The sequence below is a fragment of the Thunnus thynnus genome, chromosome 9 (genome assembly GCF_963924715.1).
Source record: "Thunnus thynnus chromosome 9, fThuThy2.1, whole genome shotgun sequence".
NCBI classification, from domain to species: Eukaryota; Metazoa; Chordata; class Actinopteri; order Scombriformes; family Scombridae; genus Thunnus; species Thunnus thynnus.
The window spans coordinates 27,825,923-27,853,479 of NC_089525.1; the positions used below are offsets into that span (position 1 = coordinate 27,825,923).

At 36.3% G+C, this 27,557-nt stretch overlaps 1 protein-coding gene across 2 annotated transcripts; it reads right to left on the bottom strand.

Annotated features, from left to right (window-relative positions):
• Positions 1 to 1,316: 1,316 nt before the first annotated feature.
• Positions 1,317 to 26,957, bottom strand: anxa5a (annexin A5a). 2 transcript variants are annotated; one of them, XM_067598391.1, is made up of 12 exons: positions 26,934 to 26,957; positions 22,317 to 22,401; positions 19,504 to 19,598; positions 15,832 to 15,945; positions 12,334 to 12,424; positions 10,674 to 10,753; positions 10,226 to 10,276; positions 8,623 to 8,716; positions 6,798 to 6,893; positions 6,538 to 6,596; positions 4,832 to 4,954; positions 1,317 to 2,857 (listed from the first exon to the last, which is right to left on the bottom strand). In XM_067598391.1, the coding sequence occupies exons 1-12, from the start codon at positions 26,934 to 26,936 to the stop codon at positions 2,798 to 2,800; spliced, it is 951 nt and encodes a 316-aa protein (XP_067454492.1). In that variant the 5' UTR covers positions 26,937 to 26,957; the 3' UTR covers positions 1,317 to 2,797. The 2 variants fall into 2 exon arrangements, with proteins under 2 accessions (XP_067454492.1, XP_067454493.1); XM_067598392.1 differs by lacking the exon at positions 26,934 to 26,957 and adding an exon at positions 24,447 to 24,611.
• Positions 26,958 to 27,557: the final 600 nt, after the last annotated feature.

Below are 27,557 nucleotides of genomic sequence, written 5' to 3' on the forward strand. Positions count from 1 at the left end.
ATGTGTAATGTTGTATGTTTCTTGTAGAAACTAGTTTATGGGAACTTGTGGAGCCTCTGTTCAGTATGCCTCTGGATGTGTTTATGTTTGCACATGAGTTTCAGTAATGTATCTATGTACTAATATGACCATTACAAATTTGATACAGATTGTATTATCTTACTTTGTTTTTTTATTTTTTGTGGCTACATTCAAAAAATAAGGCTGGCAATTTTTTATATTGTTCTTATTGTCAACAAATCTAACGTGCCAAACTAACAATGAATTGATCTACTTACAAGTATTGTGTGTGTGTCCAAACTCTGATATATCTTATTCTTCTGTTCCGTAGACCTCCGTTGTTGTCCAAATACTATTGATAACATGTCAGTGAGCCTGTTGCACTGGATGACATGTTTTTTCATCATGAAGAGTTTGGGCATGTTAGTTTGTTTAGAAACAGCTCCAAAGATTAATAATAGCAATCATGTTTTGAGCCCAAAACTCTTCGGGAGCAAAGAAACATGTCACCCAGTGCAACGGTGTGGCTCATCAGTGTGTTTTTAATAGTTTTTGGACAACAATGGAGGACTAAAGCACAGAGGAGTAAGACGTATAAGGCACACACAATACTTATAAATAAATAAATGGGATCAGTTCATTGTTGGTTTCGCTCTGCACATTAGATTTGTTGGCAATAATAAAAAAAAAAAAGAAAATCGCCAGCCATATCCTTTAAGGGTAATGACTTTTCAGTAGGTTCAGTAAACGCATCATGAACTCGCCCTGATTAACTTCCTCATTAAAGAATCACTGAAATTTGTCCAATCAGGTTAGTTTGCAGCATTAAAACTGGAATGTCTCAACTCAGCAGGTGTACCTCATTAAAATTAGATGACTGCTATCAACAGCTGGATCATATAATTGGACAAATGCCACATATATAAATTAAATGTTTCCAGTCCTTTCCCAATTTTAGGAGTCTTCTTGTATGAATTTATTCATTGTGAGTATTTTTTTGAAAGTCCAGTAAAAAGGACCATTGAAACATGTGAAAAATTCTGTCCTTTATTTTAACCTAATTGCTCTATTTTTTTTCCCGTATTCTTTTGGTTGAAGACATCATAATATATGTCTAATATGTGGTATTATAATGGTATTTCTATTTACTTTATTTTGCTTCTGTTTAACCTTTTGGGAGACATTAGATATGTTTAGAAAATTGCTAAAAGTAAAAATAACCGTCAACCTGTTCAAACTGAGTCTTAACATTTATTCTGTAAACAAAATATACATTTGCAAAACATCATACTTATCTTGAGCCACAGCATATTTGAAACAAAATAATATAGTAGCTTAATCGCCATAAAAACAAGCTCAGACAGCGAGAGAAATTCCACTGTGACTATAGATACAGAGCGAAAGTAACATCAATTTACGAGTCTTTTTGCAGGGATCTGGAGTGAATACATGTCTGCAAAGAGAGCAGCAACCTCCAAGGGAAAGCATGCCAATACATGAAAACGTTTTCCAACTTGAACCTTCAGGTGGTTTTTGAGTAACACAACGTCTGGCAGATGGAGATTTGTTAAATGTAAGGAGGGGCTCTGAATTACGCAGACACCTGTGAAAAATCACTTGGGTTCATTTTATGTAATACAAGTCTGTGTCTAAGTGATCATTAGGATGAATTTATGAATCCAAACTCAGATAGTCATTTACATAGCTGTGTGGGAGTAAACAAACTCGCTACTCTAATTGGTGTGCTCCCTCGAAGATCACCCTGTCTTGGATCTCTGTGCATTTAACTAGAATCATAGAGATAAAATGGTGCAAATAAGTGGATAATATGTAATTAGTAAAACCTCAGGCCTAACAAACCTCAGAACTTTATTTTTAAATTCTAGTTCAGATGCATTACAGGGACATTTGCACAAAATTATCCACAAGACAATAAAATATCATTTTCCATAGTGAGTTTTCTACCAATTCAAGTAGGAAAATCATAACTAATAAAGTCAATAAGTTTAAACTGTTACTCTTTTTGAAGTCTTACTTTAACATCACTCATCATGTCTCAGAATGCATCACAATTACAGGCTTTGCTGCCACCGTGTGGTGCAACTCCAGCAAAGTGAAGCCATGTCCTATCTATTGATATAAAGACCCAGTTTGTTTGACAACATGCGCCATCATGCAGAAAGATATGGAGGCACTAGATGTCTCTATATGAGTCAACAAATGTCTAATATCGTCCCATTACTTATTGATCACTGACAGCCGCATTGCAATTCAAGTCGGGATCAGCAGTTCATTTGTAATTAATGAGAGCCGGTGCACTGTCGACATGTAGTGTTTAATAATTCAGCAGCAGTATTGTATTTTCTTAGTTGCATTTAACACATGCAGTGAGCTGCTGTGCACAAATAAGGTAAACAACTAACTAATTGTGTGTAAATTTGACAAGAGAAAGAAAGACAATCTAGGTATTTCAAAAATTAACCAAATATTTAAGTATTTCAAACATGGTTACAATTATTCAAAACATCAACTTTGCTCAATATGTGTGTTGGTTTGAGCTGTTTTTCTGATAAAATTGTATCTGACATTAAAGAAAAACTAGATAACTTTTAAGTGAATGCTAGTCACGTAGCAGATATTGTCATATGTCAGAATGACAAGCGGGTAATTCACACTAATTCAATCAATAGCAAGCTAAAGTCAGAAAGAATCAACAACTCTCAATCAATAGTAGCTTTGTCTCGCAGCACCACGGTGGCTCATCCTTCAGTGCTGCTGAACACGTCGTAAAACAGCATTAATCATTTCCACCGCAAAGGTAAAGCAAGGCCTTCTGGTAATCTCCACTGGTGTCCTCCTGCAAAAAAAGACAGACATCAAGACATTTATTACGTGTATAAAGTTTCACTATCCACATAAACACACTTTTAATAGATTTGTATCACAACTGACTAAGATCTTTTCACTTAATTGGAGTTTTAATGGTGTTATTTGTTTTTCATTGTAGTCATTTTTCATTCAAAATGCCCTATGGTATGTTTTTCCAATGACGATTGTATTTCACAGTGACATATGTTGCAGCCATTAACCACGAGATTGGCGGCTGGATCTCCCGCTCCTCCTCTCCACATGTCGAAGTGTCCTACAGCAAAGACAATGAACCCAAAATTGCTCGTATGTGGGGGAGGAAATGTAAGTCACTTTGGACAAAAGCGACTGCCAAATGAGTGTAATGTAATGATGTTGTCACCAATCAGATGATCACATGTCCCTAGCCTTTGTAAGCAGGCTCAGTAAATTCTACCAAAATTTAGCTAATAACTAGCTCATGTTAGTTGTATAGCTCATTATTGTAGCTGGCTTGTAAACAAATTCTAAATGAGTCAACAAGTCACAGGTATAAATTAATGCAATGCACAGATGTGTTAGTAACCTCTCTGTTTATTTAGCTCAACAGGACAAGAGACGCCACAAAGCTAATCACCTAGCTATCTTGGGTTGTGAACCTTTTTCAACTTACTATTTTTTTATTTACAGCATCAGAAACAATGTAACATTTTACATGGAATTAAGACAAGCTTTTAATTTACATTGCATCATTTACGATTAAATCAGTGGTTCCCAAACTCCACATAAAATCAGTGTGTAGTTGTGTCTCCTTGTTATGTTTCAGATGTCTATGAGTTGCTTGCTACTCTAAACTTCTTTTAAAATAAACAAAACTCAAAGAGTAAAGTTCCAATATGTCATAAAAATGATGAGAGAAAAGTTCTGGAAAATGAATCCAAATTTATGTATCTTAGCTTTGTTTGTTGTCTTTCCTACACAAATTATAATCTCACGCTCCCTCAGATTTATCTTCCGACTCTTATAAAGTCCTGAAGCTCAAATAATGACAACAAAATGCTTCTTATGCACTGATTCATCAGTATTAATAATCTACTCTATTAAACGTATTTAATATAATCACAGCCCGTATTTTCTGCAAAACAATTACTTTTACTTTTAGCACTTTAAGGAAATTTACCTGGTAATACAACTTTTACTTAAGTAGGATTTTAAATGCAGGACTTCTACTTGTAATGGAGTATTTTTACGTTGTGATATTTCTACTTTTATTTAAGTAATGGATCTGAGTACTTCTTCCGTCACTGATAAAAAGTCATGAGCTACAGTTAGCAGCATCCTTGACTGTATTACCATTCAAAGAAAGAAATGCTATTACTGCATTAATGTCAGCAGAATCATCATAAAAGTCATAAAAAGTGATATGAAATGGGCCACTAGAATAAAGAAGTTAAAGTCTAATATCTAAAAAAAAACTACTAAAGCTGCAAAAACACATTACATTGTTTTATTTCATTGATTCATATGAGTATTAATTTCTCATTTATGTATTCATCTATCTTTTAATATACTTATTTATGCATTCAGTATTTGGGATTTCTAATGGAGAATGGCAATAACCCTCCACTGTCGGAACATCTGGCCCCAGGAGAACAGATTAATTCACTTCGGCTTGTGTGAAAAGCAGAGAAGTGGTCTCATCTCGCTGAACAAGTCATTTAAAGTAAATCACTGGTCTCCACTCCATCACTGCACTCACATCAATGGTGTATAAGCAGCACAACTATAGTAAACCCAGCTGGTACTTTAAATGTGTGCAGAGGACTAGATGAGTATGTATTGCAGAACTGAAGAGAATTACATCACATCTTACAGCGATGCATTTGCAAAATATGAGACTATTTAGTAAATATCATAAAACAAACCAAATATACAGAAACACTGAAAAGGTTGTTTGAAACTTTATGTTCTACTGAGAATATACCTGGATGGTGGTGTAGAGAGAGGCGCCATATTTCTCTTTGAAGCTGGCTCTGATGTCCAACATGTCCTCCTCGCTCCTCGACACCATTATTCTCATCAGGGTGTCATCATCAGTTCCAGCCCGCTAAACACAGAAACTGGAGTTAATGAAATAAAAAAAACTTCATCTTCATTTAGCTTTAGTCAACAAAACTGTAAAACACCTTTCTGTTATTTATTTCAAGTGCAGCAGATATATATTTTTCTCCTTTAGATCCAGGGAAATAATCTATGACACCACAATATTTCATATGGTATAGTGCTATTATAAATGTACCATAGAGAAAAAACTCTAAAGTTAGTCTTTCAAAAACTCAAATGACTCTACACATAAGGTGGACTTATTAATATTATTAATATTAAAATATTATGCATCAATGGCTGTCTTGCACAGTAGGAAAAATCAGTCACACAGTCACAAATCTAAAATACATCAGTATTGACTGTAAAATGGTGAGCTGTGATGTAAAGTAGCAGATAAAACATGCAAAACCACTGGTATGTTTTTGGCTGGTGGCTATAATCAATATCTTATGTCAACAGTTGATCACATGATTATTTGTATGTGAAAAGGGTCGCTCGTAGTGATGAACGCAGAGAGAATTATCACCCGACCTTGCAGTTTCCACTCAGCTCTAAAGCATCTTTCAGCTCATTGTTTGGGATTTCTGACCCTCAACTTTCAGTCTCGCTCTTCTCATAACATTGTTTTCAGATGCAGCACTGATGTCAAAACAGCACAGAAAAAGGTTGTTTTTCAGTTTTGCCTTTGGTATTAGAGAGAAATCCTGGATATCAGGTTCTGCTTTACTTATACCAAAATGAAGATGGTACTTTGGTATAAGCGTTCTCATGTCATGGTCAGATAACTAGCATGTTTCATCATTCATCACAGAGCAGTTCAGCACTTTTGTAGAAGTGTTGTTACAAGAAACATGTAGGATCACTTCATGTTTATTATTATTGGATCCCAATTCACAGCTCAATATCAGTAATGATATTGTTTCCAGATATTCCCAGAGGCTTACATCATATAAGTCATTTATCCTATTTATTCTTCTTCTTTGCTTTGGTATGAGCTTTCTCATATCATGGTTGGATATCTAGCAAGCTTGATTGTTTGATCAAATAAAGGAATAACTTGATTGTTTTCAGATGCAGCAGGCATCTATTTTCCACTCACTGTACACTACCTGCTCAGCACCAAACAGCAAGCAGACACAGTTAACATCTAGCTGGTGAACATAGTGGAGTATTTAGCAGCTAAAGAGGCAGGAGTTATTGGAAACCAGGAACAGAACTAAAGTTTTACTTTCATTCATCAGGTGGACAGAAACACGACTCCACATGTATGCTAATGTTGTTCTGTGTCTGCTGGATGTTTAAATATTCAACATTTAGCTAACAGATGTGCCATACCAATTTTGTAAGGTGGTAAAATGTGAATGTTGAGTTTAAAGCTTGTTGTTACCAAAAAAATTAGTCATGCCCCCATGAGACTGCAAGGCATCAGATAAATGAAACAAGTTAATTTTCTTTATTTTTATGTCAAAAATCCTGGACTGAATGTATTTTTTTTTCCAGGTAGTGAGCTTAACCATGAGAAAATAAGGCATACGTTGGAATATGAAGAACTAGAGTGGGATGCTGGGGGATGCTGATACCTACCCTCATGGATTTGTATAGTGATTCAGCAAAAAAAGCTGGGACACTCCTGGTACATTTCACTATGGAGGGGAAAAAAACATGTTTGTCATGTTAATCTGATATAAGATTGAAACTGATTCCTGTTGTCAAGTGTAATCTTATGCTGTATTTCATTGTAATATGCATGTCAGACAAAAACACAGAGGCCCAACAGGGATCACTGTTCTTTGTCCTCTGTTTATGGTCAGTCAATTATCATCCTGATAGATCACAGGTCTTACCAACAGCTAGCAATAAGTCCTCCAGATTCCCAGTAGTCTCTCCCTCAATACTGTCCTCTATGTCAGAGCCAGAGAGCTTCTTGTAGGCATCAAACACTGCAGAGAACAAAACAACCACAGTGAGACTTTGATGTTCCCTGTGGAGTGGAAAAAACTCTCTTCAGTATTAAAATGTAACACATTACAGACACAGTGTACTTGTGAGCAAGACTTTTCTCTTTGAGTGCTTAGTTTCCCTTTGCTTTCTACATTAATGTGTTACTTTAATTGTGTTGTGTAAATTGCATTTTATTATACTGTTCTGTTTTTATTACCTGTGTCGTACCCAATCCACTTTATTAGGTAAGTCATAATCAGAAAGCAACATTGCTTTATGCATGGATTCAACAAGGTAACACTACAACCACCTTCACCACTGGAGGACCACACATATTAGAAAACTTTACTTTTTTATTATTTAGCGGTGAATTTTGCAAACTCTAGTAGAAGTTTGGTTCACTGCTGTGACAACTTGGACAAGAGTATATGGTTGTATCTAGAACACAAGCCACCTATTACTAATGGATGGCTGAAACAATGTGTAAATGCTGCTTATTTCAGTGGCTTGAAACAACATATCTTTGACAAGCTGTTGGTTTAGATCCAGAGACAGGCCATCAGAGTGAACTGAAGTCACTGTCATGCTCCTGAACCAGACTAAGATGGTGAGTACTTCATGGCCAAGTTGCTGAAACGCTGAACATTGGAGCGAATGCAAAACGAATGTGTCCTCACCAGAAAAACAACAGCATTGGTCATGTGTTTAAACACTTCAAGCTTTCTTGACAAGCAAAGTAAAGTAGTAGCGAGATGTCGCGAGGTTGGTGTGAATGGTTGGTTCAACAAGGTGTCTGACTTTAACACTGAAGAAAGCAGTTCATGTTCCTTCTCATATTGACAGTTAACATTAGTTGAATTTAACCATGATGGCATGTTTCCTTAACTTTATCTAAGTAGTTTTAGTTGCCTAAACTTTACAAACCGTAACTATAGAAATAGTAGATTTTGGAACAATGATTGGATTATTTTGGAAGACACTAACAAGAGACCTATTTTGTTGTTTAGGTATGAGGGTTTGTTGATGCAGATGTACAGTACTCTAAGATACAGTTCCTCCAGTGGTCACTACACACTGCTGTCCACATTCCCACTTTATCTAAACTATTAGCTGATTCGACTGGCCTTCTGTTGCTAGAGTCTGTCCACTTTGATTTTTCAGTGAGTTGTGCACTCAGTCAGCATCTGGCTGACTTGCCAGCTCGAACAAGTTCTTGCTATTTTCTTCTCTGAGCAATTTTTGCCCTCAGGACCGCCGTGGGGCTTGCGGTTGTTGTTTATATGACCATTCTTTATGAACTCTACAAACTTGCTACTTTTTCCTCATAATCTAAAGTTATGAGTCTAGGTTTCGTGTTGTTTCAGCCTCCCCTGCACAAAGGTATTTTTGCATTTTGCCTCATGTATTATTTTCCTACTTGTGTGAAAACAGATCAATTGAAATTCAAGGATGTATTCTTCCTCCTGAGATGTGTGAACTATCTGTTAGCAACAATGATACCTCATTCAAAGTCGTTTAAGTCATCTATTTTGCTCTCTCTTAACATCAAATTGAACAGTAACTGACCTTTCAAAAGTTTTTGAATCACTATGGAAGGGTGACTATTTGTCCGTAGGCAAAAAAATAAAGTATAACATAAAGTGGATGGTAATATATGTATCAGCAGGCTTCTTACATCTAATACAGATCACAAAATTCAAATCCTGCTTGGCACAAACTCACTCTCACCTTTTCTGAGATGCTCTTCGCTTCTGTTGCCAAGAATTGTGATGAATTTTTCCTCATCTGTGCCAAACTTGCCCTCCCCAGCAGCATACAAGTCCTGTAATAGCAGATACAAATTTGTATCACACACACACACAGTAGCAGCCTTGTGCAGAAAAATGACTTCCGATGCCAAAACAGCACAGAAAAGTTTTGTTTTTCAGTTTTGCCTGTGGTATTAGAGAGAAATCTGGATATCAGGTTCTGCTTTGCTTGTACCAAAAATGAAGATGGTACTTTGGTATAAGCGTTCTCATGTCATGGTCAGATAACTAGCATGTTTTATCATTTGATCAAATGAAGAAATAACAATTCATTCATATAAATAATGTATTTGTTTTTTAATTACTTGCCCATTGTTTATTTCTGTTGGTTTGATCACAGAGCAACTCAGCACTTTGGTAAAAGTGTTGTTACAAGAAACATGTAGGATCACTTCATGTTTATTGTTATTGGATCCCAATTCACAGCTCAATATCAGTAATGATATTGTTCCCAGATATTCCCAGAGGCTTACATCCTATAAGTCATTTATCCTATCGACTATTCTTCAGTGAGCACTGTGATTCGTTCAATGCTTTCTTGGCCTTTAACTTTACTGCATCTTGGAGAGCAATCTCACAAATACGACTCTATATCTCTAACATGTTGACATTTTGAGGAAGATAATGAAATTGAATTCTATACGATTTTTTTTAAAGCTGCTGTATCTTGCATTTTATCATAGATGGACTATTGCCACATTAATGCCATATTATATTTTAATATTTATACCATTGAAGTAGTTATTAATTATAGTAATTATAGTAGTTATTGTAAACAATGAAACGCAGCAGTTTTTAAGGGTGATTTTTAGCCATCAATTTGCAAAAACAATCTGTTGGACCACTTTACAGCTCCCAACAGGAAGGATGCAATGTTCTCACAGGTTATAAATTCAAATATTACCTCATCTGGCTGGTTGGCTTTCAGTATCCTAAGAATTACATCCATACTAGATGACTCCACACCTTACGATTTATGTCCAGTGCCAACAATTGGTGCCATTGCAGGAGGTAGTAAAGTACTAGATCACAGGTCGTACTGTACATACATAATTTTTATGTCGCAAGGCAGAAAATATTGGTGTGGAGGTAGGAGATGTGGAAGGTCGTGTAGCACAGTTGACACTCATTTGGGAGACTGAAGTTTGCTTTCAGTCACAGACTAGCCAACAGACACCAACTGTGTTCATTGCCTAACCCAAACCATACCTTAACCCCTCCATAAACTTAAACATACTGTTGTTACCAAGAGTGGATATTGCAGAAATTGGACATAAGGAAACACTGGTGTTGAATGTATTCCTGGGTTTTGCAGAATTGTCCAATATTGACGTCCTTGTCTGGCGATATGGTTGGAGTAAACAACAAGGAGGGATCAGAGGACAAACAGCAACATCTTCTTTGTGATATAGGGTTCATTGAGTAACAAGGATTGTAGAAAAAGGGATCATTTGTGACAACAGAAGATATGTGAAGCAAAAAAAAAAATTGCCCGATCTTGCCAAGTTTTTCTTGCTTCTTACCTTAGCATCTTTCTCGATCTTTTCCTCATCTACTCCCTCCTCCCTGCTCCCCTTCACAGCCAGATGAGCATTTAATCAGACAGAAAGACACACAAGTAGACAGACAGGTGGACAAACAGGAAGCAAAAGTAGGTCAGGCTGGATGGAAACACGGTGAGCTCAGACCTGCTCAGAGCCTCTCTCAACCCAGGTAATCCCTGAAGATTACATTATCCGCTGAGTGTCTCACAACCATGAAGATTATATTTCTGTCTGTAAACAAAACACTTGAGAAACCTACTCCAGTGCAGTACGCTATCATCCCTCCCTCCCCTCCCCTCCCATCCCTCCCCCAACCCACACCTGAACCTCTCATGACTGTGTAATGGCATCACTAGAGGCTCACATTATCAGGAAAGGAAAGGTAAGTCTTTCCAGCAGCCCCCCACCCCCCCTACCCCTCTTCTACCTGCAGGAGGATCACCAGTAGTTTCTGATAGTGCCCTGAGGTGTCACCGCAGATATCTTTTTCCAGCTTGCTACCGAACTCTGGAGGAAAGAGGAGAACAGGGGCATAAGATTGCTTACATTTCCCACTCTCAACAGTCACTAATAGTTGCAATCGACCCAAGTGGGTCGTCCCTTTTGTTTTGCAGGAAGACAGCAGAGATTTGATTATCCGGCTAATGGACAGCATGGCCTTCTCTTTTGCCCAGATCAAATAAACTGGCGTCTTTGCTTTTGGCCCTTGGTGCCTTTGTTGTCACGTATGATTTTCCATTGCGGTTTGTTGCAATTTAAGCTGTAAGGTATGTTGGAAACATTTGTTACAGCGACACATTTTAGTGGGCAGGTCTTAAGGGAGGTACAGTGTATTCACTGTACCTCCCTTAAGACCTGCCCACCAATGACAGAAATGCTCCATATTACAGTGGGAAATGCTTCGTATGCTGTAAACTAGCACTGTGCACCAGGGAAAGTCTTCTGAACCTTCTACATACTGGTGAAAACACTACAGATGCTATAAAATGAAATAGGTTTAAAAAAACATTTCAACCACCAGTGTCAAGCATTTACACCCATTGTAGTCTTAACATTTCAGCTGTTTTTTTGGGGGGGGGGTTTTTTCACAACAAACGTGACAAAAAATTCTAGTTGCCTCTGACATGAGGCCACTTTCTGCACTCTTATTTGATAGTGGATAGTGGACAGGTGACAGGAAATGAGGGGAAAGAGAGAGAGATGAAACGTCATGCAACTAAAGTCCCCAGTCGGAATCAAAAGTAGGAGGTTATGAGGTCTGCATCGTAGACCCTTTGGTCAACACGACATCCCCTGTGTGAACTCTTTGTTTCTTGCAGTGTTGCAATTTTGTACTTATGTCTCAAGTGGAACAATGACAAGACAATCTTCAGTCAAATTATACTATAACAAAGTCAATTTAATTGCACCAGTCTGCCAGCAAACTAATTTAGATATGTTTAATCCGTAAAAACACTGTGCAGGCACACACTGTTGTCTTGGATTGTATAAAACCATTTAGGTAAACCATTTTGTTGGAGACTGTCCCCTCAAGAAAAAAGTCAGCATGAGTCATTTCAGCAAATTCCCCAAAACAGCTTCTGTTTAGATTCAAGTGAGAAAACCCTCTAGCAGCTGTAAGAATAACATTTGTCCATCAGGAGTGAAGGACGCTGTTTACTGCTTTCTACCAACAGTCAATAGTCTAGTTTTGTTACTCTTAATCATGACCACAATCATTCCCTTACCTTAATTAAGTGGTTATTATTGTTACTATAGCAACAAAAGTCCACTAACCTTAATTAAGTACTTATTTTAACCCAAATCTTGATCTTTTCCTAGTCCTTTTTGTGCCTAAGCCTAACCAAATCTTTAATTTTTGCAGTGGTGATTTGTTACAATAGACTCAGATCAGAAAGTGCTTATATGTGTGGTTCAGGAAGGCAATTTAACAAATTTTGTACAATATTTCTATATTGTGGATGTTAAAATTAAACTACTTGGTCACATTTTATCCTTTCACAATAAACATGTAACTAACCAATAACAGTCACAGTAAACGTCTTTATCTGCTTTTGTCTCTCTCTTTCACAGCTGAACTAAGTCACCTTTCTTGTACACTTTGACGATATCTTTAATCTGTTCGCCGGTCCTGGAAGCCAAGATCTCAATCAGCACTTCGTCATCAGTCCCGGCACCCTGGGAACCCAAACACAATATGTGGATGAACTCAGTATGAGGCAACATGGATTTGTGTTCTCATAGCAATCTTATCTTTTCTTATGTCATTATATCTGATCTTTGGTTGCAAAAGAGCAATATAAGTGATTTTAAAAAAGATAAAAGCTGAATGTTAAATGTTAAAGGAAAATGGTTGAAGAAAATAAGAGGTGTAATTTGTGAGCACATAGGTATGCAATTAAGAAATTAATGAACTCATTAAAAAAAACAGTACTGTAGAGAATTAGACTTTAGGTTCAAATGTACCTTATAGCCAAATATCTTCTCTTTGCTATAATTAACCTTCAAGCAAAACATGTTTGACATATCAAACAAATTGAGCAGGAGGTATGATGGAAATGTGGAGGCCAAGTCCTAAATGCTTTGCACTTTAATTAAAGAATAATGAGAACAAAAAATGTTCCATTTGTAATTTATGAGAGGATCCAGGAGTTTGATAAACCTATTAACCTGAGGCTTCAAACTTTATGAGCCTTGATTGTAAGTACTTTATGCCTCAAGAAATAAAATGCCTAAGCTATAAAACTACAGGAGCTGATACTGTAGCTCTAGATTATAACACCAATAAAAAGCCATGATACGTGGGCTCAGATACATGTAGTTACAATTTGATGTGCAATCTTACGTATTTGAGCAACATTACAGGTTCAGTAGATGAAAATGAAGAAAAATTGGTAACTCTTTATTTTACAGGTCCTTTAATTTTATAATAATTTCCTAGACATTTTCTGAGTATTTTTCAGGTATGTAACAGTTAATTTTAGAGCATTTTGCAAAGGCAGTGGTACAATTTGGTACAAATTATAAGAAAATGGAAAAAAAACAAAACAAAACATAATAATAAGTGAGCATCTAGCAATAATTTCCGTAACACCTTATTTTACAGATCCCATACTTTCTTACTAATTTCCAGGACATTTTTCTCTCATTTTCTAAGTAACAGTTACACAATTAAATATTTCTTTGAAAGGGTTATGTAATTTGGTAGTATGTGGAAAATGCCCTCATTATGGAGTTTTTAAGAAAGAATTTAATATGCTACTATGTAGTTTGACACACAAAACTACACACTGAGGTCTAAGTTGAATCATTGTTAAGAATCTAATTCATTAAGAGGGTTTGCAAATTAGCAAATACATAAGAATCTAAATATAATGAGAGGATACTTACCAACTAAATCAACTTAACATGTTTTTCTGTTTGTTCTTATAAAATGTACCAACTTTTCTGTAAAATGAGCTAAAAAATTAACCACTAATTTCCTGCAAATAATTTAGAAACATTTCAGGAAATTATCATAAAATTAAAGGACCTGTAAGATAAAGCCTTAAAAAAAATTGAATATACAAGGCTATCCTGTAACCTTTTCCTAGATGTTACAACCTGTATTGAGCACTGAAGACTAAATATATGAGGAGTCCCCATTAGTTCAAACCAGAGACAATAAGATGTGCTTGTGTCTCCAGAGTAGCTCTAATGAGAAACAGCCTCAGCCTCTGACTTTCAATAAATCTGAAGCAGATCCATGTAGATACATCCAATTTATGAAAATGACACCATATGAAATATGATTTTCATTATGGAGCACATGTATTGAGTGCTTGGGTCACATAATGTGTTACCAGCAGGTTGTCTCCCATATAAAATCTCAACAGTCACTGTGGTGTAGACTTGTTTTGTTCAGTGAGTGTGGAATATGTTTCAGTATAGTGTAGTACATGTGATGGATCATTTAATCTTATAATGCTAAATGTGTTTTCATGGCAGTCACCACAAGTAGCTTCATTTCTGCTAAAGCAATTTTCTGAATTAATGTGAGCACAGTAAAAAACTGCCATGACAACGCTGAACAACTTCACACCTGTGACAAATTCATTCAGTTCATCTGTTGTGCATCAAATTGATTGTTCTGTGTCCTTGCCTTTGAATTTTCAAATTTGATAATAGTCTAAGGTATTTGCACACTGTCAAAACTTTTTTGAAAAAAATATTTTTTCTGCTAAATGGATCAGATGCTTAAATTCCATATTACATTATTTGATTATATTGTATGGAGTCCCTAAAGTCCCAAAAGGTGGTATTTTTTTTATCTTATGCGCACAAGAAAATTATACTTGTGCCCACAAGATAATAATTTGTTCCCACATAATATTAACTTGTGTGCACAAGATAAAAAAAATACCACCTTTTAGGACTTTAGGGGCTCCGTAAAAAACATAACAAATTGACTGTTCAAATAAAGCAATGAACGCCGCCATGTTTCTGACATACTTGAGAAATCAATAAACTATTAAAAGCTGTAAATGCAACTTACCCCTGTGGTCTTCAAAGCATAGGCCTATCATGCCTTTACTGTACGGATATTAACCTGTTCCCACAAGATAATCATCTTGTACGCAAAAGTTAATATATTGTTCGTACAAGATAAAAAAAATATCACCTTTTGGGACAGTAGGGGCTCCGTAATATTAACTGCTTGGAGGCAAAATAACTTCACAATGAGCCAACACACCCACAACTTAAGAAATTATCCCCTCATAAAGTTGTTATGTCTAACATCTTAGCGAACAACTGCCTACTTACACAACCAGACGTTAGAAATATTTCACTCATTTGGAGTCGTGTTTTTGTCCACCTGACAAATATATGATCATATATTCACTCTCCTTTTAGCTCTATTTGGATCTATACAGAGTCCTGAGGGAAACATCTCGCTCTAACTGCTAAATGCTCCACTGTATTCACCAATTAGCTGCCAACAGCTAACCTTGTCTGGCTGCTGTTTGGTGCTGGGCAGGTAGCACTAATGAATTCAGAGCCTGCTGTTAGGGGATTGAAGCCAAAGAAAAGAGCTAAAAAAAGAGGTTCAAAAGCTTTCCCGAGCTGCAGATTGGTAATAATTTATTGTTAATATAAAATATGTATTGGAGCTTTAGCTATCTTGTCTATGATTTAGCTTAAAACATGGTCAGATCTGTTGCTCTGTTGTATGTTGCAACAGATGTCGGAATAAAAGAAACCCCATAAAAAAGTAAATAAAGTGCGTCTGTACTGAAGATTTGTGTTCATTTGCATATTTATAAATGCAATAATGGGTCAGCGAGAGCATTTGAGGAAACACACTTGCACTTTTGACATTTTTTACATAACTTGTGCCTTTGAGGTGTTGGATATTGTTGGCCAGCTGCCGTTGCCATTAATCCTTGTGTATTTTAACTCTTTCCAACATTGTCATACTTGTATTTTTAGATTGTCTTTATGTGTGTAAATGAATTGTATTTGTACTCACTTGCCTCAAATTGCCACTTGAGGGACAAATTAAATATTTTCAATTGAATTTAAATGGATTGAATTTCATTGGTTACCTTGAGAGCCCTATGCAGTTGGGAGGCATCATATGAGACAGACGGGGTCATCAAGGCCACAATCAGACTCTCAAACAGCCCACCGAGCTCTGATTTCAGTGCACTGACCAAATCCTGCGAGCAAACAATGATAAATGATGAGAAGAAGAACAACAATAGTAATTGCATTTGTATAGAACTTTACTTTGCATCATTAAAGCTGTAACTTTAAAGAAACCAAACAAATGAGCTATCAATAGTAATCAAGGGACAACTGATGCAGTCGACTCCATTTATAGCCATAACCTTTAAAGTCATGAACCATCATGGTTTTCAGCAAAGTAACAATATCATAACAGCATAGTGACAGGAAAAAAGAGTGAGGGTTTGCTGGCTGTACTTTTCAGGCAGGTAGTGCGAAACCATAGATTATCCTGAAATTAATTTGAATCAATGAGACTGTCAAGAAAAATAACTCAGTAGGTCATAATGTTGCCCAAAATGACATATAGCCTACAGTAGTAACATTTAAGTGACAGGAGCAGTGGCGCAGATGAGATGATGTCTATAAAAGTTGACAATTTTCCTCATTCGGAGGAGGAGGAGGAGGAGGAGGAGGAGGATGGGTGGATGGAGGTTATTACCCCAAACAGTGGACTTTGCAACAGGAGACTGTTGTTCACTCCCTGTTTCCAACCGTGAGTTGAAACAGTTTTTAAAAGAATGTAACTGCGATCGTCCCCTAACCTTAATCTCGTGATTATTATTGTAGCCATGATGATGAAGGTCGTCTAACTTTAAGGAAGTAGCACCTTTAACCCACCACGTGTTTCTTTCACCTTAACAAAGTGATAATTTTAACACAAACCATGATCTTTCCCTAAACCTAACCAAGTGGTTTTTGTGCGTAGACCTAACCAGACCTTAACCACAGCGTTGCCACATCATAAAACATCGTTAAAAATCATTTGGAACGGTTTTGAAAGGCCAGATAAATGATGTTGTCCTGCCGATTACTGTGGATAGGGGCACCAGATTAGAAAATGCTCCGATGTGTCGCTCTAAAGTGCACATGGTCAAACGATGCATTTGGTTGTTTAATTTGGAGGACTTGATAGAATACATATGAAAAGAACATTTCAGTTCAGTTCAAGAAATAAGGGCATAAGTAAGATTTCACTGCACTGTTGACATTTTCAGAGGAATGGGGATAAACATAAGAGCTGTACCTGCAGAAGAAAAATATATTTACTGTGCAATATTTCCTTAAACTACCAACTAATTATATATTACTCTCAGATGGCTGCGTCTAAAACTGATTTCTAAATGTAATTAATCACAGAATGGGAGCAGTGGAGAGAGTGAATGATAGCACATCTGTGTGTTCTTTAGAGTTTGTGCTTGTGTATATTTGTGAATACAAAAACAGCCAGGGGACTGTATAATCTACTGTGCTTGGCCAGAACTCTTTAATACAAAGACACGTCCAACAATGAGCTCTTTGGCAGCTGAAAATATGAGGCTTTACAGGAATGTGTTATATTATCCAATTCTAATGTCATTTTACAATATGTTAACTTCTTCAGATCAGTCAAATCAAAAGATGCATTAGACAGAAGGATATAAATGTCAGACATAAATGAAAACAAATGGACAGACAGCAGCACGCTCTCCTAAGAGGTACAGCTGTTGCACTGTTAGATATAATTTTTCATCTTAACTTTTTGGCACCAGCTCTGGTGTCAGAAGTTATTGTAAATAAGTACTTTAAGTGTATCTCTTTTGCCATCACACATTTTATTATGTGCAATAGAACCACACTGACAAAGTGATAAAAGCAAACGGGCTCATCCAGTGGCTCATTTTGATAAAAGGCTGTAATATTCAGAGATTTTACAGGAGCTACTTTCTGATGCACTTTTTTTTCTCTCAAACTGCTTCATCTATTTACACTTCAGACAGCAATTACAGTATGTCTGCAAAATTCTTTTAAATAACCTCCACAGAAGGCAAATTAACTTTCTGCTTTTACAGGTGGTAATGAAATAACTTGACAGTAAGTGCAAGGGAGCGGAAAATACCTGGGTCTTGTATAACTAACTGCTTTGCATCTGGTCCATGGAGGCTATAAGAAATTGGTCTGGCTGGCTCTTCTACAATTAATTTTTCCCTGAATGACTGTTGAAACTTGGTGCAAAGTGTCGCCTCTTGTTCTTTGATTCTTAATGAGAGAACAACTTGATGTTTTGGATAGTTTTAGATTTTATTATTAAACCTTGTTGTAGCAGAGGCAGCTGGAGGTGTAAAAAGTGTTGAAATACAACAATGTAAAACCACAACATCACAAGCAAAAGTGCTGCATTCAAAAATCAGTAGAAGCACAGACGTATTATCAGCTGAATGTACCTCAAATATCAAAACAGTACTTGTTTTGCAGGAAAATGCCGCCTGTGACTGATATATTATTATATATGACATTAATAGATTTTTAATACTTATGCAGAAATGTGTAAATAGCATTTTACTGTTAGGAAATCTGCGTTCCCAGATAGGGCTCATGCCCCCTACAAAGAGCCACAAAATAAATCTGAGCAGTCATTAGATGGTTTATGGTGTAAGAGAAAAGATTAAATTAAAGTTCTCCTTCACAAATTTGTATTAATTTGTGGCCTTTATTAAATAATAAATTCTCTTAATTTAAATAAAAGAGCTATCTAAATGAAATTATCTGATAAGTTTAGACAGGAAATTTCACTTTGGTGCAACTACTAACAACTCATGACATCTGCAATTTGATGGGGGCCCCAAATAGACTTTTGGTAAGGGGTCACAGGCCAAAAAACACCATTGTTGTTTTTTTTTTAAGATAAATATATATTTTTACCTTTAATGGAAAGCTGATAATAGACAAGCAGACAGGAAACAAGGGAAGAGAGGGGGGCATGATATGCAACAAAGTTCCTGAGTCGGAGTCAAACCAGGGACATTGCAATTATGTGGCATGCACAGTAACCACTTGGCTACCAGGGCACTCTGAAACCATTGGTTTGATCTCTAGCAGTAAGTTGTGTTCTATAAACTGGTGTTATTATTAATAACACTTAATAATATCACATTATTAATCTGAAAAGTAACCACAAAACTAAAGCTGTCAGATAAATGTAGTGAAGTAAAAAGTGTTTTTCTCACTAAAACTGTAGTGAAGTAGAAGTATAAAGTAGCATGAAACATAAATACTCAAGTAAAGTACAATTTAAGTACTGCAAAATTGTATTTAAGTACAGTACACGAGTAAATGTGATTCAATCCAATCAATCCAACACTAGAGGCAGCAACCTCTCAGCATGACATTACCGTTCCATAATAAACGATTTTAGATAAATCTCAGATTGGTTTCATTTGTGACCGTGTCAGTGCTTCAGAGTGGATTTGACCATTAGTGGTTTGCATTAGGAAAAAAAACCTAAATAATGAAAGGTTAATTGAAAAAGGAAAACTAATAAACTAATAGACTTGAGTTAAATACACTTTAGCAGATACCTTTCAGATATCTGAGTGCAGCCAGATCGAGGATCATCCAGCTAATGTTGGTGAGAGAGGAGCACACAGTGAGTGACATGACCTGTAACCATCCATTAGTGTGACTGCTGGGTATCATCAGCTCTCTTTTCCATTCCCATCAGCTCATCTTACCTTTCCATACGCCTTTTTGTACGCTGCTTTAATTTGCTGGCGTTGATCGTTGCTGCGTGCCGTCAGAAGCATCAGGATCACGTCTTCATTTGTACCTGGACCAGAAATCAAATAAGCATTAGATAAACAAACACAAGCCAGCATGTTTTCTTTGAAATTTTCTGTCTTTGGTTATAGACTAAGACTAAAGACTAATATATAGTTAGATATAAAGAAGAAAAATCAGCTTTTCATTGCAAATGATGTCTTTTCTCACAAACAACGTTGTTCTGTTCGCACCCGACATGCAGCAGAAGCGTGCTCTCCTCAGCAAAACCTGACTGAGAATAACTGACCCCTAAATGAAGAGTCGACCCCTTAAAGCGGGAGATCAGGATCCAAAGGGACTGGCAAAGCTAATGATTTAACAGTCAATACCTCCTGAAAGTCACCAGCCCCTCAGAGAAAAGGGCTCAGATAGACAAATAAGCAGAAGAGCGGCACGTGATATTTCCTCAGAGGGATCAAAATGGTAAATTAGTTCAAGATAATTATGGCACAAAGCCCCGCTGATCTGTAATGACAGAGGTTGACTCAGGTCATCACTGTGCTCTTCCCTTTTACTTTGCCCTTTTTAATTGTCAAGTGAATATTTTCTAATTACTTTCATTGTGAGAGTGCTAAACTGAAGTGGGAGTAGGAGGCAAAAGGCAAGGCCAGTTTATTTGTACAGCACATTTCAGCAACAAGAGAATTCAAGGTGCTTTACATAAAACATCGAGATAAAGTGCAAAAAAAAAAACCCACCATGAAGGACATTTAAATATAATTAAAAACAGTAATTAAAGAGCTAAGATAACAGAAAAAAATACAAGAATAAAAGTTACAGTGCAGTGCAAGAGATGAATAATTATTTGATTTAATAAGAGAAAAATCTTCAGCCTTGATTTAAAACAACTGCAGCCGACCTGCGGTTTTCTGGGAGTTTCTTCAGATGAATGGAGCATAAAAACTGAACTCTGCTCCTCCATGTTTAGTTTTGACTCTGGGGACAGAAAGCAGACTTGTCCCAGATGACCCAAGAGGTCTGGATGATCAGTGTATTTTGGATCTAAACCATTCAGTGCTTTATAAACCAACAGTAGTATTTTAAAATCAATTCTTTGACAGACAGGAAGTCAATGTAAAGATCTAAGAAAGGGAAAAGGTGCTGGTGCTCCGTGTAGTTATATTTACGCCTGAATATTCCTGTAATTCATTGTTGCATCATCAGGCCCATTGATTTACACTACCACTACCACATGACCACTGAAGGACGTCCTGATTACAGGTTCCTATTTTCAAAAAGGAAAATGAGGTCAAAGGTCAAAGTATTAAACAGTAACTCAAATTAAGATGAGCATTTTTTAGACAAGACAAAAACTGCTTGAATGCTAATCCACATTACTTATCAGGGAATTCAATTCTAAGGCCTTGAGCCGTGTTCAGAATAAAGATAGCAAAACATTAAAAGAAAAAAAAACACCTGCGCACATTACACACGAGTCTGTGTCAATGGAGGAATGTAGTGACAGGTATCTGTGAGGAAATTATATAAAAACAGAGAGTCAAGTATGAAGGCTAACCAGAAACTTCACAACATTTTGAACTTCTATTAGGCAGGGTTTTACAGAAAATTACCAACAGTAACAACTTTGTAAAATGTAGAATAAGCACAATGCTACACACAGAACAAAGTGTTGTACCTAGAATGTGTGTTTTGCCATATTTGACAGGCCAGCAAAGTGCATTGTTAGATAATATTGCATTGTGGCAAAAGTTAAGCCTCATTGAAACCAATAAGAATGCTGCATTTAATAGCAGTCTGCACATTGCCTTAGATAAGTAAGCTGTTTGGTAGTAATCATTAAATGAAATTATACTGATCTTATGAATTTGTCTTTAAAGTTTCTTCACTACGACCATGATGGAATTGGAGCTAAAACCTGTGGCTGGTTGTGGCTATTCACTAATCTTCATCCTGATTTGTTTGTAGGTATTACTGAAGCAAAGTCACTTTTACAGTAAAAAAAATTATACTGTGAGGACCAAAATATTATGATTTGACTATTAATGTCACCTTTCTTTCCTACTGTCAATGTCAGAATGTACCCCTGATAATATCTGACAATGTCTAATTGAAAATAACATATATATTTATTTGATAATGTTAGATATTTGTACATAAAATATAACTTTTCTTTCCATACATTCAATTTTTTACTTAAAATTGACCTTCATCTGCCTGTTGTGTCACCATTCTACCAATAAGCCATACAAAAATCCAAACAATTCATTTGAATTGTTTGAATTGTTTCTGAATCCACTCTTTGCTTCTGCTATCACATTATAGACCTGACAGTTTTTACTGTTTCTACTTCGACTCCATTGGAAGTGGAGAGTGCTCATTACTGCAGTATTCTTGCACTGCTTTTGTGGAAATGAATTAATGCTGTGACATGTCTGTGGAATTGTAGTTATAAAGTTTAAGTTTCAAACTTGGCGATACTCAAACTTTCTTCTAATTAGTCCAAATACAAGGGAGAAGAACTACTTGTTTAGAACAACAAATGGTAAAAGCTTCTCTGACAGCTGCATCATTACTGTTATGTTGTTATATTGGATTTTAGAGGAGGTAGGACAATAGGCATTAAATTGCATGGTAAAAATAATCTTGATTATACTTTTTTAATCAAACTCTATTGAATTTATCAATACTAATAACACATAAACACACAACTGCCACTTTACAGTGAACAGCCGTGGAGACAAGCACTCATTTTCAGGGAACTGACCGATTCCTTTCATGGCTTTATGGAGAATTTCAGCATCGTGTTTGGCGTTGAAGTTGACAAAGGGTCTAACGCTGCCTCTGTACGCCTGTGGGAAGAGAGCAACACAAATAACCTATAAACAAATATCTTTTTCTTTATGTTTCTCTACGCCCTGGTTGGGGAAAAAGCTGTAAATAACAGTGAAACAGGTTTATAAAGAAACACTCTGTCTCTATATCAATCAAAACTTTATTTGTATAGCACCTTTCATACAAGTTAGTGCAATTCAAAGTGCTTTACAGATGACTGACAAGCCGATAATAAGACAGAACAAATGTAAAACAGTTTGAGATTAATGCACACAAGAAGTTTTAAAAAATGATATGAAAGACATATGTAATAAAACCAATAAAACACATGCAAGTATGCATCTGTTTGCAGGAACAAGAAGAGGTTTCTCACTGACCACAGCTATCTGAAACCAACAACAACAAACCTTCAATGAAATTTAACATTATGTGCAAATTAACTGTCAATTTAAAGGCAGTAAATGAGCTTCACCTGTCAAATAATAAGTGATGTAGGTTGCTGTACCTTTAAGAGATGCTAAAATAAAATTCATATTGTTTCAACAGAAGGTTTTTGTGCTCTATGATTAAAAAAAAATCGAATCTAATCTAAATGGCATTAAGTGCTTCCCACTGGATGCTGACAATATTTCATTTTTTGATCATAAAGAAAATTAAGATACTAAATATTGCTGCAGATGACTGTTGGCTGTTGCTAAAGAACATTGCTACAGGCCATCAAAAACCTACATAGGTTTAAACGTTAACTGTCTTAAATCTGGGGCAAGTACTGCAAGTATAATCGAAATCAAGTCTGGCTGCTGCTTTGTGTCATACAGGTAATTTAAAAAATATGCTATGTCTCACTTGTGAGTGCTCAGATTGTTCTCCCGGGAAAATGTCATTTGCAAAAAAAAAAAAAAAAAGCAATAAAACATCTGCCTCGGCTCGGCTGTTTCAAACTCGCAGGTGGGAGAAATGAGAGAATATTGTCTTTTCTTCCTCTCAGACAAGGTTTCTGTTTATTATTTCTTTTGTTGGTCATCTGTTTTCACACAGATAAGCTTCTGTGTGCGATGATGTATTCAAGAGAACAAGCTCTTCCTGTTATATGAGGATGTTTCCTCATATTGTCGTACATTACTAATACATCACTGTCACAGCCTTGATCCTGCTGGCTTACATTGTGAAACTGCATATAAATGTGACACCACGGTGTCTCTTTAGAAACAAACAACTTTTTTCTACAATGAAATCAGCCAGTTTATTTAAAACATTATGTTGTGAGTCAGAACATATTGGTTATTCAATTTTCTGTCTTTCCTGCAACATTTAACACTCATCTTCTACAAAGACATCAATGTTAGCTTGCAAATATCAAACTGACTAGTGTCGTGACTGTGTTGATGAGACCACCACTTTGATCCAAACTGAGATATCTTCACAACTACTGGATGGATTGTCATGGGTTTGGTTACAGATAAGGTACCCAGATGATGAATCCAAATTACTTTGGTGATCACCTGACTTTTTATCTAGCGCCACCAGCAGGTCATAGGTGACGCCCACATCAACTAGACAAAAAGTTGACACTTTTGGTTCACATGTCTAAACAATTATCAAATGGATTGTCCTGACATTTGGTACGTACATTTATTCAAAGATGAATCATATTGACTTTGGTCATATTGATAGTCTTCTGACTATCATTCACTTAACACCACCATCAGGTGAAAATTTAATTCTTTCCAAATCTGGTTCAAGACCAAATACCTTCAAAATTAATGACATTCCTATCAGCCTCAGCTGTACTGTGTTTAGAGCTAATTAGCAAATGTTAGCATGCCAACACACTAAACAAAAATGGTGTATAACTGTGTTAAATGTTATGTTATGTTATGTTATGTTATGTTATGTTATGTTATGTTAACATTGCGATTGTGAAAGTGTTAGTATCCTGATGTTAGCATGTAGCTCAAAGCAGAACCGCTAGAGTGGCTATAGTCTCGCTAAAATTAGATAAACAATGTTTTTGACAATTTGACATGAAGATAGAAACTTTTCAATATTAAAACAGTCAAACCTCCTCATGTAGATGACTCCTAATAGATGTAAAATCTTGTATCAATAAGTTCTGTTTCTTTGACTCATATTTGCAGCTTTTTTTTTCAACACAACAATATTGAAGTCAGCCTCAACTCGATGGTCGCTGGTTCTTCTTTTAAACTCTGATTTATTCTCGTGAGATCAAAGATTGCACTGATGCCCTGTTCTACACACATTTCACCTTTTCATTATCAATTAATCTTCTGATTATTTTCTCAATCAATTCATTGTTTTGTCTATAAAACTTCAAAAAATAATGAAAAATGTTATAATTTCCATTATATCCTGTTATAATTTCTTACTGCTCATGGTCATGTCTTCAAATGTCTTACACTGTCTGATCAACAGTCCAAAATCCAACAGATAGTCAGTTTACTATCATGAATGACGGAAAATATTTGGCATTTTTGGTTTAAAATTAGTAAAACAATTATTCGATAATCAAAATAGTTCGCAATTAATTTTCTGTTGATCGGCACCTAATTAACCATAATTAATCCAGAGTAATTGCTCAAAATATAATAGAGCAAGTCGAAAAGGAAAAAATAGACTTTTCCAATAACTCAGCAAATTGTGAAAATATACTGAAAATATCCCTGACAAGGCCTATGGAGCAGACTTAATGCATGTTTTTAGCTATCAAACTCCATGCTAGTCTCACAAACTGACTGTTTATTTACTTTTCACAAAGCGCAGTGAGATCAGTGTGCCTCCTTGTCAGCCAAAGTGCCATCAGGGAACACTGTCTCCCAACTGCCCTTTGATGAAATTGAAACCTGGTGAAGAAACAGTAGACACTCATACCTGCAGTTTCCATGCACATGGTAACACAATATGGGACAAATTAGACCACCGTCATCATGAGTTCTTGCCATGGCTTTACGTCTGAAATCAACTTATTCTCATCAGACAGTCTCTCAACAAGCTGAGGAGGATCAAATCAAATCAAGGATATCAAATGAAGCTGCCTCTTCTTGTTCTGTGCAAATGTGAGTACTGCACGAGTTGTACTAATGTTTTACTAATGAGTGTGTCTTTGCAGAAAGGGCTTTCTGTGAATTGAGGATCATCTAGAAGTGGAAGTATCTGCACACCTCAGGTCTTTGCAGTAAGTGCTAATAGGAGATGGACAAAATTGAAGATTTCATGGAATGAGAATTCAATTAAATGTATGGTTTAGGGTTGCATGAAAATCTGAGGCTGGTGCTGACAGTTATTTGTGATATGTATTGTTTAAGACTGATCGTGCAGGCTTGAAGGGGCACTGACCTTTCAAGAGTCAAGACACACTTCATCACACAAACATTAAAGGATGGGTTGGGTTCACAATTTCTCAAGTCTGTCTTAAAACAATAGTCAGGTGCTTAAATGAACGTTGTTTTTATTGCTGAAATCCCTTCATAACGCACTTACAATGTAAGTGATGGGGGCCAAAATCCCCAAGCCTCCCTCTGTGCAAAAATGTATTTAAAAGTTTATCTGAAGCTATAATGAAGCTTCAGCTGTCAAAATGAGTCAGATCAAGTAGATATCTTTAAACGAGGTTTTAAGAGGTGAGGTTAAACCCGTGGGAAGACGCTCTGGGGTAAACTGAAAGAGGCTTATTTCACTTAATCAAGACCGGTGGTGAGTCTGTGTCTGGTGGGAAAAGGGAGGTTCTGTTATGCTTATGGCTTCAGAGACCTGGGTGCTGATTTATAGATTGTGCACACATGGCGAAATACTTTCTGAGTTTTCGCTTATTAAGTCCACCACTGAAGTACGCATTCTATGTATTGTGTTTTCACTTTATGTTATCTTATTATTATTATTAACTGGGTTTTATTTTCCATCTTTACATATTTTTATGTTCATTTTGTCTTTTTTCATGTGAAGCACTTATTGCATGTCATTTCTTTAGTTGTAAAGCACTTTGAGCTGCATTTTCTGTATGAAAGGTGCTATACAAATAAAGTTATTATTATTATTAATTGTACAGTCTTTTTAGTGCCAACGTCCCTCTTTTTGTTACGTTTCTTTCACCACAGTTCAACAGGGAAACACTATCCGATGAAACATGAAGAGCGAATTTGATGCTAAAAATTCTGTAAATGTGGCAGATATCCACTTGATATGACTAACTCAGACTTCTGAAGCCTCATATAAGCTTCAGATCAATTTTTAAATGCATTTTTGCACAAAACGTCTGTGTGGACATACTGTGCGTTTTGGCCCCCATCGCTTACATTGAAAGCACGTTTGAAGGGGATCTTTTAATAGCCAGTATGAACAAGAGGAATGATTACGGCGAGGAAAACCTCTTTCAGTGTTCATATGACTTGGAAAATAGTGAACGCATCCCTTTTGCTTGCTGCCGTGGCTAAACCACATTCATCTGAATATTGGTGCAGTATTCCAACTATTTTACCGTATCTTTAGGATATTTCATTTATTGTAAAATAAAACAAATCAATGTAACACTTACCATCCTTTTTGCTGATGGAAGACAACCACTCTAACCTGAAAGAAAGTGGGAGGAACAGATTAAACAATTGTGATTAGAAAAGGGAGGTTTGGATGATTGGTTGAAGACATGTTATAGTCTAAAGAGTCAGATCAAATGTACTCACCAATTGTATTAGCTCCCTAAAGTGAAACAAGTTTATCTTCTTACCAACAGGTGTCTGTCTTCTTTCTCCTCACAGGTGATCTGTGGCTCCAGAAGAGGCTCTTTTACTTTCTGTCCTTTAAAAGTGGCTCCTCTGGAGGCTGCACTGTTGCAGAGGAAAGCTGACAAGAGACACTTCCTCATCCGCATGCAGTGTTATCTTTCACTTGCTGTCAGTCAAACAGGAGCTCGTGACCTCATGCATTCAGCTGGTTTTATGTGACCTTCAAAAAATGTGCCAAGAGTTAAATATTTCTCCACATGTTAAGTGTCCCCAGGATCCAAATGGTTATTGGAGGCTATTTTCAAGAAGTTATCACCCTTTCAAGCAGTGTTTCTCATATAGTAAATTACAGTTAATGAGAAATAGTTTCCATAGACAACAATCAACCTCTAAAGTGAATGATAATTCTGGATAGTACAGTAACAGGAAGCATTTAT